Source organism: Mytilus californianus, unplaced genomic scaffold (assembly GCF_021869535.1).
Source record: "Mytilus californianus isolate M0D057914Y unplaced genomic scaffold, xbMytCali1.0.p SCAF_13, whole genome shotgun sequence".
NCBI classification, from domain to species: Eukaryota; Metazoa; Mollusca; class Bivalvia; order Mytilida; family Mytilidae; genus Mytilus; species Mytilus californianus.
This window is the reverse complement of record NW_026262615.1, coordinates 22900474-22916679: the sequence shown is the minus strand read 5'-3', so window position 1 is coordinate 22916679 and position 16206 is coordinate 22900474. Positions and strand designations below refer to the sequence as shown.

Below are 16206 nucleotides of genomic sequence, written 5' to 3'. Positions count from 1 at the left end.
AATTCTGATGTAAATAATAATTTTTCAATCAAATCTGATCAAATTAGAATACACCTGACAAATGGCAACAAAAATAAATATCATACCGGAGGATTTCCATACAAATACATAAAATACATGTGAATAGTGATAGTAATTGGGTTTAATACTAAAATTTCCATTCTGATATCTCCTGGATACCTCATGTGACACCTCGACACTTTGATAGTATAGTCTCTTTTAAATCTATTCACAACTTGTATGAGACACTAGACATTCAAAGCTTGACAAATTGAATAGTCACCTGTCTATTGTTTAAACTGTAAGTAGACCCTTAGATGTCTTGTTTTTTATGTGGTTGAGTTGCTGTCTCATTTATGTATAACCCATATCCCATTTCATACATATCATATGAAATCTAATTAAAAAAGTTTTAACTTTTAAAAAAAAACATTGAATATTTAGTAATTTTTGTCTAATTTCTTTAATAAGTTTCTTCTTTTGCTACAGTCTATAATTATCTCAACCACAGTTATCTCCCCTCTCTCACCTGCTTTATTGCCGTATGTATGATCATAGATAAATTCTTGATAGATAACTTGTTTTGACTCCATTACATTATCACTGCTGTAATATCCACACCGGAACTTGTCTTCAAAGTCACAACTTATGGTTCTATCTGTAATGAGAAAGACAGTTTCTTATGGAATACATTTATTTTGGCATCCATTTGATATGGCAATCAGTAAGGGCTGCTCCTAAATCTATCAGTATTGGGAATGGGAGGCTATGGATAATTGAATTTCTTTAGAATTATAAGTAAAATGAAAATTTTTGTTTTATGTGAGGTCATGGTCTTAAAAAAGTGCCATTTATGCCGGTCATATGTTTATTTCTGAAAATTTAACAAATCGGCTTTCTACAGATAACTTTTTATTCATTGACTAAAGCCATGCATAATCCATATACTACATGTCTTATTTCGCCAATACTTAGAATATCATAATTTCAATATTTCTGTGAATAATAAGTTAACAATATTATATTATTGTGCCTGCATCTTCAAATTCCACTAAATTTGTTTCTATCTATAATAGCATTAATTTCTTTAAGTAGTATATGATTTATTTCCTCAACTGATTATATATATATATATATATATATATTTTACCACTGCATTGAGAGTGATACAATATTTCTCTGTTGAGACAGTTAAATTTTCAAATATTTTAATTGAACTGTCCAGAATGGATCAATATTGTATTGCACGAGATTCATCGGTGGTGTAATCTGTTTCTTTAAAGATTTTAGATGATTTTTTGGTAAACCTTATCAATCTTTTTTCAATAATCTGAAAATTGATGTGCTCTTTTTAATTACAGTGTAAATTTCCAACATGGTGACAAAAGGGACATAACTTTTGATCACAATGCATCAATCGAAACTTATCTATAAATTTTTTTAATCGAATCTTAATAAACAGCTTACTACACAATGTTGTTTCATCTGAATGATCGTCACAGTCAAAATTGAGATCACAAACTTTACTCAGATCTATACAATAGTCACCACAACTAAACTGTCCTGGACATGCTGAAAAAATAAAGCATTATTTATACATATATATGATGAACGGAAAAAGAGGCAATAATTAGTGACTCATGCTTTTTTACATATAATATATAATACTAGTATAGTTATATAAACATGATTTTATATTTTCATTATCAATTCATACTAAGCAGCCAACCTCTCAGCTGTGGTCAGACTGTATATAAAAATAAGGAGACTTGCTATGATTGCCAATGAGACAACTAGCTACCCAAGTTTAAATGAAGTGGATGTAAGCAATTATAGGCAACCGTACGGCCTTCAATGATGAGAAAAAACCCATACCGTATAAACTATATAAGGCCCCCACATGAAAAATATGAAACAATTCAATTGAGAAAACTTACGGCTTAATTTATATGACAAAACAATTTACGAAAAACAAATATGACAGACATGAATCAATGACAACAACTGAATAACAAACTCCTAACTTGGGACAGGCACATACAGAATGTGGCAGGGTTAAACATGTTTGTGAGTGCTCATATAAGCGTGTTTTGGCTATATATTTGAGGAGTATTCTCCAAGATTTGACATTATTTTTGTGTATCCAAAGTTTTTGTAGTGTTTCGTAGTGTTGTGGATCACAATTCTATATTGGATTCTATATCAATAAATTAATTATTATTTTAACATTCTAACAAAACTTTCCTGGACATTCTAATGATAAAGCATTGGTAATACTTCAGTAGCCATATGAAAACTAATCTTATAATCATTGAAAATGAAAGAAAAAAAAACAATACGTACTGAACAAAAACATTCATTAATAATTAAGTGGACTGTAATTATCATTGATTGGTGTTTAAGGCCACTTTCAGCACTATTGGCTATTTTGTGGAGGTCAGCTTTTTTTCAGGAGGAAGCCAGAGTGCCTGTAGACAAACACTGACTTACCATGATACATTAACATCTTAAAGAACTATGAAAAAGAGTGAAAACTTTATTTTGGAATATATTTAAAGAAGTCCACAAAATAATAAACATGTGTACTTAGTTTGAATGTGATGTGACCACAACTTTATGATTAACATGTCACTGGACGTTAAGCAGGCAACAGACAATGCTAGTCAACTACATATTTTAGTCTTAGATACATGATCCTTTATTTATTTTTGGCTTTGAACTAGCTCTCAGTAACTGCGAGTACTCTTTGTGTCTTTTTTTTTTTTTTTTGGTGCTTTGTATCGATCTGCTGAGTTAAGTCCTTTTCAACCAATTCTAATAGTTTGTTCTTAAATGTTGTGCTGTTCCATCACTGGCCAAGGTTAGGGGGAAGGTTGGGTGCCTGCAAACAAGATTAATCTTGCCACATTTTGTATGTGCCTGTCCCAAGTCAGGAGCCAGCAATTCACTGGATGTTGTTTGTTGCTGTATATCATTTTTTTTTTCCTTTCTTATTTGGTTCATAAATCAGGCAGTTAGTTTTCTTTTTGAATTGTTTTACATTTGTCATTTTGGGGCCTTTTATAACTTGATATTTAGTATTGGTTTTGCTCTTTGTTGAAGACCATTCTGTGACCTATAGTTGCTAACTTCTACACCATTTGGTTTCTGGTGAAGAGTTGTCTAATTGGAAATCATACCACATCTTCTTATTCAAATACCTAATCCAAAAACTTTCACCTAATGTGAAATGGATGAACAGTGAACAGAATCATGGGATGGATGGAAAGAGGTGAGCGGACGAACAGACTAGGTTAGGGGGAGGGCTTGGGCGCCTGCTAACATGTTTAACCCCGCCACATTTTGTATGTGCCTGTCCCAAGTCAGGAGCCTGTAATTCAGTGGTTGTCTATTGTTTGTGTGTATCATATTTGTTTTTTGTTCATTATTTTGTACATAAATTAGGCCGTTAGTTTTCTCGTTTGAATTGTTTTGCATTTGTTATTTCAGGGCCTTTTATAGCTGACTATGAAGTATGGGTTTCGCTCATTGTTGAAGGATGTACGGTGACCTATAGTTGTTAATTTCTAAGTCATTAGATCTCTTGTGGAGAGTTGCTTCATTCGCAATCATACCACATCTTCTTATTTTTATAGAAAATATAATGGTCCCATTACTTTTGTAGGCAGGGCAGGAAAAATACCAAATCTAAATGCCATTATCTGGGAAGTTTTGTATACAGAATCTCTGTTAATATCGACTTAAATCTAGTTAAAATAAAAGTACACTTACATATCTCTTGACAATCCCCTGGTACGATATTGACATTGTCAATTCCAGCCTGTCCAAGTTGCATGTCAATGATTAATGAGGCATCTGTTAAATTTCCTGTATATTCAAACTGTCCTATATTCCAAGCTGTCCCTGAGTCACTTCTCATACTCCAGGTAGGTGTAAAGAGAAATTTTCCAAAATGGTAGGACATCATATATACAGATAATGAAGCATTATATCCAGTCAGAAACTTTGTATAGTAATCAAAACTTATACAGGATTTCTCAGTTATCGATAAAATTGGTGATAATAGACTGCATCCGTCTTGGGCCATACTTGAATCACAATATAAAAACCTTCCTACAAACAAAAAACAAACCCAAAAACATGATAAATACTAAACAACGATACCTCAGGCTTATAATTTGTCATGCTAAATGCACTTTTCATCAACAAAAGACTCTTCAAATGGTTTTTGTGAACTGAAGCTGTGCAATCAACTTATCTGAATTTTGAACCATGCAAATTACATCATTCTACAAATTAAATTAATGTTTTGAAAACTTCACTAATCAGCCATTGTTGTTTAATCTTTTAACTCTATGAATACATTAAACTAAGAAAATCTCATTCTTATACACAATATTTATTACAGCAGAATATTCTACTTTGACAGGTTTGGCATAATGACCTCTTGACCCAGATTACAAATATAATATTGTCAAGTTAGCAATACAGGCAATGCCTTTAAAAATCTCCCTACTACTAGCGAAAAAGTTGCTTAATAAAAATTTGCAACATAATTTAAAATATTTTCATTTTCTAGTATGGATATTTGATTAAATTTCTTGTTATGAGATCATGGGAACTATTATTATAATTAATTTACACCAACAGGAATTGGCCATGACCTTTCATTACTAACTGACAGCACGCTACTGATCCATATATTTCCTATCATTTTGTAAGTATCCCAGGGCTGTTCAATTTATGGTTTAAGAATGCAGAGAATGATTAATAACAAGAGGCTCTCAAGAGCCTGAATCGCTCACCTGTGTATCACAGATGAGAAGATTTGTAAATGTTAGCAAACTTGATGAACAAATTGTGTAAAATTGTCTTTAAAGGGCAATAACTCCTTAAGGGGTCAATTGACAATTTTGCAAAATTTTGTTAAAACTACCAATTCGGTGGCAGCAACCCAACAATGGGTTGTTCGATTCGTTTGATAATTTCAGGGTCGATACATCTTGACCAATTAAACAATTTTACCCCTGTCACATTTGCTCTAAAAGATGTAGTTTTTGAGATATAAGCCAAAAACTGCATTTGACCCTTATATTCTATTTTTAGCCATGGCAGCCATGTTTGTCAATGGATACAAACTTCGGATACAATTTATAAACAAGATATCCTAAGGAACATTTAGTTAAAGTTTGAAGGTAATTGGCCCAGTAGTTTCAGAGGAGAAGATTTTTAAATGTTAGCAAACTTGATGAACAAATTGTGTAAAATTGTCTTTAAAGGGCAATAACTCCTTAAGGGGTCAATTGACAATTATGGTCATATTAAATTTTTGTAGATCTTACTTTGCTGAACATTATTGCTGCTTACAGTTTATATATATCTATGATAATATTCAAAATAATAACAAAAAACTGCAAAATTTTGTTAAAACTACCAATTTGGTGGCAGCAACCCAACTATGGGTTGTTCGATTCGTCTGGAAATTTCAGGGGCGATAGATCTTGACCAATTAAACAATTTTATCCCATGTCACATTTGCTCTAAAAGATGTAGGTTTTGAGATATAAGCCAAAAACTGCATTTGACCCTTATGTTCTATTTTTAGCCATGGTGGCCATGTTTGTCGATGGATACAAACTTCGGATACAATTTATAAACAAGATACCCTAAGGAACATTTAGTTAAAGTTTGAAGGTAATTGGTCCAGTAGTTTCAGAGGAAAAGATTTTTAAATGTAAGCAAACTTGATGAACAAATTGTGTAAAATTGTCTTTAAAGGGCAATAACTCCTTAAGGGGTCAATTGACAATTATGGTCATATTAACTTTTTTGTAGATCTTACTTTGCTGAACATAATTGCTGCTTACAGTTTATATATATCTATAATAATATTCAAAATAATAACAAAAAACTGCAAAATTTTGTTAAAACTACCAACTCGGTGGCAGCAACCCAACAATGGGTAGTTCAATTCGTCCGAAAATTTCAGAGCTGATAGATCTTGACCAATTAAACAATTTTACCCCTGTCACATTTGCTCTAAAAGATGTAGTTTTTGAGATATAAGCCAAAAACTGCATTTGACCCTTATATTCTATTTTTAGCCATGGCAGCCATGTTTGTCGATGGATACAAACTTCGGATACAATTTATAAACAAGATACCATAAGGAACATTTAGTTAAAGTTTGAAGGTAATTGGCCCAGTAGTTTCAGAGGAGAAGATTTTTAAATGTTAGCAAACTTGATGAACAAATTGTGTAAAATTGTCTTTAAAGGGCAATAACTCCTTAAGGGGTCAATTGACAATTATGGTCATATTAACTTTTTTGTAGATCTTACTTTGCTGAACATTATTGCTGCTTACAGTTTATATATATCTATGATAATATTCAAAATAATAACAAAAAACTGCAAAATTTTGTTAAAACTACCAATTCGGTGGCAGCAACCCAACAATGGGTTGTTCGATTCGTCTGGAAATTTCAGGGGCGATAGATCTTGACCAATTAAACAATTTTATCCCATTTCACATTTGCTCTAAAAGATGTAGTTTTTGAAATATAAGCCAAAAACTGCATTTGACCCTTATGTTCTATTTTTAGCCATGGTGGCCATGTTTGTCGATGGATACAAACTTCGGATACAATTTATAAACAAGATACCCTAAGGAACATTTAGTTAAAGTTTGAAGGTAATTGGTCCAGTAGTTTCAGAGGAGAAGATTTTTAAATGTTAGCAAACTTGATGAACAAATTGTTTAAAATTGTCTTTAAAGGGCAATAACTCCTTAAGGGGTCAATTGACAATTATGGTCATATTAACTTTTTTGTAGATCTTACTTTGCTGAACATAATTGCTGCTTACAGTTTATATATATCTATAATAATATTCAAAATAATAACAAAAAACTGCAAAATTTTGTTAAAACTACCAACTCGGTGGCAGCAACCCAACAATGGGTAGTTCTATTCGTCTGAAAATTTCAGAGCTGATAGATCTTGACCAATGGAACAATTTTACCCCATGTCACATTTGCTCTAAAAGCTTTAGTTTTTGAGATATAAGCCAAAAACTGCATTTGACCCCTATGTTCTATTTTTAGCCATGGCGGCCATGTTTGTCGATGGATCAAAACTTCGGATACAATTTATAAACTAGATACCCTAAGGAACATTTAGTTAAAGTTTGAAGGTATTTGGCCCAGTAGTTTCAGAGGAGAAGATTTTTGAAATAGTTTACGACGACAGACGACGACGACAGACGACGGATGACGACGGACGCCAATTGATGGCATAAGCTCACATGGGTCCCGAAGACGGTGAGCTAAAAATGGTAGATTTTTACTTAGCTTGTCAATAAGATAAACATACCAGTATCTGAACTAGCTGCCGCAGCCATATTATCTGAATCATATGATACAGATTTCCAACCACCATCCTCTAACAGATTTGTGTTATTTCTGTAACCACATAGGAAAGTCTTATCCTCAAAATCACATGGCACATTGGTCTCTGCAAAATAAAAAAATAAATACACAGAAATAAAATAGCGATCTTCAAGTCTATTTAAATCAAGGATCAGATTCTGTCCAGATTCAAAAGGAAAGAAATTTGTTAATTTTTGTTTGCACCACTGTTCCAGGTTAGGGGAGAGTTGGGTACTCGCTAAAATGGTTAACCCCACCACCTTCTATATCAGCAGCCTGTCATCCAGTGATTGTCATTGGTTGCTGTATATCATATTTGATTTGTTTATTGTTTCAGCATAAATCAGTTTCTCTTCTGAATTGTTTTGTACTTTGTAATGTTGGATCCTTTTAAAGCTAACTATAATGTGAAGGTTTTTCATTGTTGAAGGCCATACAGTGGGGGGCGGGGGTGGCACTTCAATACTTAATTGATAGGGGGTGCTGCTGGGGTTCTGTTACCCCACTCTTTTCATATAATTTCAATTTTTAAAAATGTATATCTTTTTATATATTGCGTAGGTCAAAATCAATCTAAAAATTTAGGCATCAGGGGAGATAAGTATTGTACTAACTGATTTTACCCTCTTTAAATAAAGTATTTATTATTATTGTCATATCATTATTTTATATATTATAACCTTTTTCCCCTATTGATTGGATTTTAAGTGGTGTGTTGGAAAAATGGAATACCAGAGTGTCAAAAGAGGGAAAATTTTTGGATAAAAACACAACTTGGAACACCAACAAAGATGAAAGACGAAGAATTAACAAATAATATAAGTAATGGGAACTTTATTGACCTTATTATATATTTCTGATAGTTTCCCCCACCTATTTTCAAGCTGTAAAATATGACCTATTCCAGCGGCACATCCTATCACTTTGTATATAGGAAGTGGACCCCCCAAGGTGTTAGGGCTTCAGGCCAGGTCACCTTTTTTCCCGTGACGTAACAATTAAAATCAGAGGTCAGGGAAAAAAAATTACATCATGTGGATTCACTATTTTCCGTGGGATACCAATTTTCATGGATCTCATTGGTATAGGTGAGTACAAATTTTTTATAAGCTTGTATGCAAACTTTGGCAAAACCAGGAAATCAAATATCAACAAAAGTACATTTTTCCTCAATCCACAAAAACTGGTGACCACAAAAATAAAATGAATCCACAGTAACTGAATCAAACAAATTTCACATTGATTATCAAAATATAATCAATCAGTCAAGGAAAGCGTAAATAGACTAAGAATTAGAGAGAAAACATTTATCAAATGTTGAAAGTATAAAAGAGAGGTGAAAGATACCAAAGGGACATTTAAACTCATAAGTTAAAAATAAACTGACAACGCCATGGCTAAAAAAGAAAAAGACCAACAGACAAACAACAGTAAACAAAACACAACATAGAAAATTAAAGATTGAGCAACACGAACCCCACCAAAAACTGGGGATGATCTCAGGTGCTCCGGCAGGGTAAGCAGATCCTGCTCCACATGTGTCACCCGTCATATTGCTCATGTTACTAAGTACAAAGCTGGTAATAAGTTTAATTCTGTAGGTCACATTCAGGGAAAGGAGGACGGGATTGTAGTTACAACAATAGAAAAATATCCGCTATCATTTGTGAACCGGATATTAAATAACAGTCAACCAACTCGTGATGGCGTCCATAAAATTAATGAAGGGATGACTTCAACTTCACCACTATGAAACCATAATTTGCCCTACATTTGATATATTTACACTTATATGCAAATTTGTCCACCATTATTTAAATTAAGTCATGCAAGTTCTAGCAAAATTTTTCGTCACAATTTAAACATTTGATCTCATAATTAAAACATGATTGTTGCATGACGCCAGAAGGTTATTCTGAGACAGATCTGGGGTAATTCAGAGCAAATTCAGCCAAATACCCAAAAGTGTAAAATATGTCTATAAGAAAAATATCTTTATTTTATTACCTGGGCAACTACCATCCATAACAAAAATATTATCTACTGCAATATCTCCCTTAAATCCTGAAGCTTTGGTCGCCACAAAATAAATATTCTGCTCAGTGTCAGTTGGTAAGGTGACACATCCTTTAATCCATGACATATCCTGCTCCCCTGTTTTTGTCCAAAGCTGAGTAACAGTTGATGTACCAGTGTTCTGTGACATGATGTCCAATGTACCAATATCCTCTCCCAACATGTGATAGGAGAAATATAAACTACTGGGATTATTACTGGTGAATGATGGGAAGGATAAGTAGGTTGTATCGCCTGGTTGTCCATGGGAACTCTCAACATACATAAAATGTCCTGTATATGAAAAACATTGAAATTATCCCTTTAATGATAATGACAATTACAATAATGTCTCTTGGTAATTTATGACTGATAAAAAATTGAAAAGTATAAATATATAAGAAAAACAATGAAGAATTTACTTACAATCTGCTTATACACTTCTACTAAATATGTACTGAATAGTTAGAAATAGACATTTTAAGCCTGTCCCAATATAGGAACCTCATTTGCTTGTCTGTTGTTAAAAGTTTTTTTCACTTACCATGCTTACTGTAAACAGGCTTATTTTTGCAGATCCTTTTTTTGTGTTGAGCCCTTTTTAGCCAAATTCGCCCTGATTTATTTTTGTGAATTTCTGATTTCCTTGATATATTTATATATTGAAAGGAAAGATCTAAGTTTACATATTTGTGATGATTTATATTCTTGTTATTTTTCTACTTGCAAAAATTAGCTGGTTTACAATACATAATTGTGTTTTGATAGCAGATCTCTGATGGTCCATTAAATTTATTCAAATTTTGTTCAGATTCTGGTGATTTAGAGAAAGATATATTATATATACTGTCTATTGTTGAAGGTTGTATGTTGCTCTTATCTTTTTGTATAGATAGGTTACTGTCTCATTGACATTTACCCCACATCTCTTTTCGTTTATAATTTCCACTACTGAAACAATAAAATATGTAATTTTACAAATAAAATTAAAAGTATTAATAGCAGTAGAGTTCCATTTATATCTGGCTATTTTCCAGTATGGCATGGGAGAAAGTTGGCCATCAAGGAACTGAAATAAAATTGATTGTACAGATTTTGCCAAATTTGTAGTTAACATTGTGTATAAATTACCTCCAAGACTCCCATAAGCATCACCATATGGTCCTGTGTTGTCTGATGGAGTCTTACTTTGCTGTCTGGACCATTGATATTTAGACCCTATGGTACAATTGGAGGAGTACTGGCAAGTGTTGGTCCCCTCAAAGTTACATGTTACTTCATTCAGACGTTCTGCAAATACAATCATATACATGTACAAACAAATTTTCCTCAAATTTAAAAGCATGCTTTAGAAAACTGAACCAATTAATGAGGACCAAATGTGTTTTACAGAATAGAGAATAATGGGTGAATATTACAGAAAAATAAGCAACACAAAAAAAATGAGAAAAATAGGCTAGAAAATAAAGAATAAAGAACAATGGGGTGTGAAAATATAAAAAAAAAAAGAGAATAATGGGCCAAATTTATAAAGAATAGAGAAAACTAGCTTTAAAAATTGAAGGATACAGAATTGAAAGACCACCCATCTATACTTTCATTCATTACAGGCTGTTTCAAATATTCTGAAATAATCATAGATATTGACGTGACACAGTGGACATAACCACCTGCTGAACTTTTCAATCTATACTTATACTAAAGACTGGAATTTTTACAACTTGAACTTCTAAAATTGGCAGTGTGAAAAAGTTAAGTAAAAAAGAAAGTGGATTTAAAAAGATCATAAATGAAAATATGAAAACTTTACAAATTTGGAAATACATTTTTCATGGTTTAAGAACTTAATTTTGTGATGTTAATTATTCAACATAGAAAATGTGATACTTACCTTTACACATTCCCTCGGAAATCACCACATCATCTACAGCAAATACAGAATCACATCCGTCACCCAAAACAGCCGAAAATGTCACTGTTGCATTACCAGATGGTAGATTCACGCAGGAATAATACCATTCATCACTCTGACTACCAGCCATTGAAAATACCATGGATGATTGGACAACAGAATTACTGTGTTGGTTTACGTAAACTTTGAATGTGCCCATGTTGAGTCCATTCATGTGGTAATAGAAAGACGCCTTCATTGGTTTGGATGACTGCACCTCAAACGGAAGGGTGGTAAGACTAGCAATGTTTCCTTCATTTGTGTTGGGCAAACATGTTGAAGTATACATGTAACCTCCTACAAGATTTAGGGAATCAATTGTATTATTAATATTTTATTTTAAATGTCTTCGAAAAACAATACATTTAGGGAACAGTTTTTTTTCTGTCTTCCAAAATAAATCAAGTATGGAAAAATTGTAACAAGAAGACATGTCACCCTACCCCACCACATTGTTCTGACATCGAGCAGACCAGTCTTTGCTCTTACTCCTAAATGTAATATGCAGCAAATACCAATTTTCAAGTCTTTGGTCTGAGGTGGTCAGGGATCGAACACACAACCTCCTTAACTCAAGGCAAGCCACTACCACGAGATGAGACCATTGTTAAAATATAGAAGTTTATAATATCATGATTGCATAGGTTGTGTTCATTATCAAGGACCTATGTGAACAACAGGATCTTTAGTAATAACATTTTATTTACTGATTTGATCTATATACATAAAGGTATTGGAAGAAATACTTTTTTATACTTCCAACTTCCAATTTCCTATACGATTGAAATCAATCAAGATTTTACATCACTGGTACTTTATGAATGCATAACTATATTGTTTTTCAGCTTGAGTAAAAACAAAAACTCAAATCAGGGATCCAGTAAAGACTTACCTGAACTGGTACCTTCTGTATGATCTACTCTTGGTGCATACTGTCTCAGAGAATAGTCTTGCATCAGATTGTATGTTCCCCAATTCCATGCAAATCTTGACTCTGATGTTCTGGTGTAATGACAGAATGTTGCAGACTGGAAATCACAAGAAGCAAAATCTAAAAGAGAAAGATTTTTGATTAAAAAGATGTAGTATGAGATACTGCTCGCTAAATTATACCCCTGATCTTCCTTTGAGGGAAAGGAAACACAATACAAAAAATAATATAGGAAGCAGAAACTGTAAATTCGGAAATTTTTGTGGCGAAAATTGCGACAGGATAGGTTTCTCAAACTCCCATAATACACCTTATTGCTATTTGTTCGCCATTACTGGAAATCAAAAAGGTTCCCGTAGAATTTTGACGTCACAATAGAAAATATCTGACGCCACAATGGAAAAGTGATGGATGTATGACGTCAATAGTTCAAGAGGCGCAGATTCGCGGGTCAAGCAATGCAGATTTCCAAATAGCGCTAAGATCTATTTTAAATATTGATGGCATTGTTTGTATGCAGTATTTTGCAATAGTTAATCTCAAATTTTTATCATTAAAAAAAAAAAAAAAGTCGCAATAATAAATACAAGGAAAAATTTCTGAACTTACAGAAACAGAAAGAAGATATTTAAAAATAACACAGTTAAGCTTGGTATCAAATATCAAGAAGCTATGATTTGTAACTGATAATATGACAAAAATTTCTTGTAAGTGTATCAATGTGAAGACATAACTGCATGCAGCAAACAGGAAGTGGATCAGTAACATACTATGTGTGGATTCATTATTATTCGTGGAATACCAATTTTCGTGGATTTTGTGGTTACAGTTGAATCACAAATTGAAATGTTCAACGAACTACAAGTTTATAAGATTGTACTACAGACTTTGGCAAAACCCTGTAATAAAATATCCACCAAAATGCAAGATTGCTTTAATCAGCGAATATTGGTACCCATGAAAAGAAACGAATCCTGAAAATGTGTAACATAACATAGATAACCAGTATGAAGAATTGTACCAAAGGAGCTCTGGGCTGATATGCATAAAACCACTGAAGTTAAAATATCCAATCATAGTACTAATCTATCATAGGACATGTAGAAAAATCAGTCTGTCTGAAACAAATCTTAAATTAAGGGGGTGCAGAACACCTAAGGGAGTTAACTATTTAAAAATCAACTGAACGTTTTAATCACATTCTATTAGTAAAGAGAAATCAAGCTTCGCAATGATCAAATTTAGTGTTTTTCAAACTGCTACATATCCAATGAAATTATTCCTGTAAATTGTGTGGTTCAAATTTCAAATTTTTTTTATATTTTTGTCAACAGGTCAAAGTAAATATTTTGTCAAACTTTCATGAAAATTAAACGAGCCAAATCTATTTTAGTCAAAGTGTTGGGTATACCCCCTTAAATAGTTATATGCATATCAGCCCTGATTCTTAGTGCTGAAAAAGATCAGCAGAGACATGTTACAGGCAGACAGACAGAAGGACAAACAGAGGTAAACTTGTGTAAAACAAGTATGTTGGGTAGAGTGAGAGTATGATGGAGTGTGCTGTGTTAAAAATATATTCATTTATCCTGTTATCTCATTTTAATGTTATCAAAATTAAAGTATATTGAAAACCAACTTATTTTTGCCAATAAACAATGTTCTAATTCCAATAAAGCATGGGGTGAACATGTGTGAAGTCTCAAACAAAATTGCAAAGTTAGTTGTTTTTTTAAGGACTTGGATTTTTTTTATATACATTTCTGTTTGTGATGCTTGCTAGGATATTAAATAATAACATTATAAAAAAAGGTCTACATGTATTTGTTTTTTTAGAAAGCTTTTGTTTCATCTGATCAAAATGACTGTTCTTTGAATATGTTTAACTGGTCTGCTTCAAAGTACGAAATTTATAATTTTTTCCTATTAGAATAAAAAGAATGACTTCATTTTAACAGAAAATCAGTCATTATCTGAAAAATAATTCCATGTGTTTTAAATTTATTTGATTTATTGATGTGTGTCGGGTTTTTGGTTGATTTTTATTGTCAATTTAATGTAAACAAAGTAATTTTCACAGATACTTTATTTCTTGTTTAGCCCTTTCTAGCCAACTTTGCAACGATTTATATTCACCATTTTCTAATTATATAAGGGTAGATCGAAGATTAACATATTCACATTATTTTTCTTCTCGCGAAAGAAGCGAAAATAAGTTGGTTTACATTATTTGTTTGTCTGTATTAGAAATAAACTTACGTGGACATTCATTTCCTATCAGTTTGTCCGTTTTAGAAGTATAAACTTACGTGGACATTCATTTCCTATCAGTTCAACGTCATCTACTTCTATATCATCAGAATATGAGGTTCCTCTAGTGGCAACAAATTCTAGTTCAGCATTGATTATCTCCCCTGCTGTGAACTTTGACATTGGCACACAAGCTGATTCCCATGATCCAAAGGTGTCCAAATGATCTTTCATAAATATTTGTTTTGTTACTCCATTGTGGTTCAAATTAACCTTGAATAAAATAAACATGATCTTTGGAATATATTTAAATAAAAAGGCTTTCTAACACATCATGTTGTGAAAATCAAATGTACCAATTCAGACTATATGGACCCTGTTGTTGGTCTATGACTATAGGTCTTTTTTTAAAGGAGCTGAGTGTTGGTGTGACATGTTGTACTGTGCATTATTTTTGGCAATTCCTGTGATCTCTTTTTTTATGTGTTTTTCAAACATGATGTCTTTTTTAGGTTTTGTGTTGTTGGGTTGATGACTGCATATGAATAATTATAAACAGTTCCCATTGTATAAACTAGTATGAATAAAATTCTAAAATTTCCCCTTATCAAATTTTCAAATAAAAGTGCCTTAATAGATCTATACGTAATTTTGAAGTCCTATAAATAAGTACCATTTTACCTCATTTAGACAAAAAAGTTCAAAATCAACCGCTCAGAGTGGGGATGGTGGTGGATGTATTTCATTATCTAATAATTAGTTTGTTCTCAAAAGTATTTATATAACATATTCCAAATCATGTACCATTGATCCTCATGTTTCTTTGCTGATTGTAGTGGCATATATGAGAGTCTGGATGGGGCCCTTCAATCATGCATCCTTTAATTTTTAAGCCATTATTCTCTATTCTTTATAAAGTATGCCCATTATTCTCAATTTTTTATATTAAAACAAACAATTATTTTCTGTTCTTTATTTTTTTAGGTCTATTTTTCTACATTCTATTTTTTTTTCATTCCCATTTATCTGTACTATTGGCCTATTATTCTCTATCCTGGAAACCCCATTCAGACCCTCATATATTGCTATGCAATGTCCTTCATTCTTTTAAGTGATTTTTTTTTAATTCACTGAATACCATCTAAACTTCTTTGACTTGCTCTTAATACTCAAATACCTCTAAAGATCCAGAGCTATCATTTCTGCTGCCAGTATTTCTATATTTAACTTTCAGGTTATGGCTGGTTGTGGCATTGAGTGGTAATGTAAATTTGGCCTTGTCACCAAGTCTTCCAAATGATGCATCTGCTGTTAGATATATACCAGCATCTACGTGGAGTAAAAAAGGATTTGTTACAACATAGTGTAAAAAAACACACCCCAAAACAATAAGATTAAGTGAATTTGAAAACAGTGAAATCAAACTGCAGCAAAATGGCCTATAAAGGGCTAAACATGAAATAAAGAATCATCGAAGATAAATTGGTTTATAGTAATCTGGACACTGTGCTGTGATTAACTTTTATTATACAGAGCACCAGAACTAAGTAGACTAAAATGAGTGTATAGGAGATTGTGCAAGTAAGTAAAT

The 16206-nt window shown here is 32.5% G+C and overlaps 1 protein-coding gene across 1 annotated transcript in view; it reads right to left on the bottom strand.

Annotated features, from left to right (window-relative positions):
* The window catches only part of LOC127723900 (uncharacterized), a 196600-nt gene that overhangs the window by 45767 nt on the left and 134627 nt on the right, over window positions 1-16206 (bottom strand). Inside the window, exons 57-66 of the mRNA XM_052230616.1 lie at window positions 15793-15944; window positions 14675-14888; window positions 12327-12485; window positions 11375-11731; window positions 10615-10773; window positions 9436-9777; window positions 7373-7513; window positions 3772-4113; window positions 1468-1572; window positions 530-658 (exon numbers count right to left, since the gene is read on the bottom strand). Coding sequence (XP_052086576.1) covers window positions 530-658; window positions 1468-1572; window positions 3772-4113; window positions 7373-7513; window positions 9436-9777; window positions 10615-10773; window positions 11375-11731; window positions 12327-12485; window positions 14675-14888; window positions 15793-15944 — 2100 coding nt within the window. The remainder of the gene's footprint in view (window positions 1-529; window positions 659-1467; window positions 1573-3771; window positions 4114-7372; window positions 7514-9435; window positions 9778-10614; window positions 10774-11374; window positions 11732-12326; window positions 12486-14674; window positions 14889-15792; window positions 15945-16206) is intronic.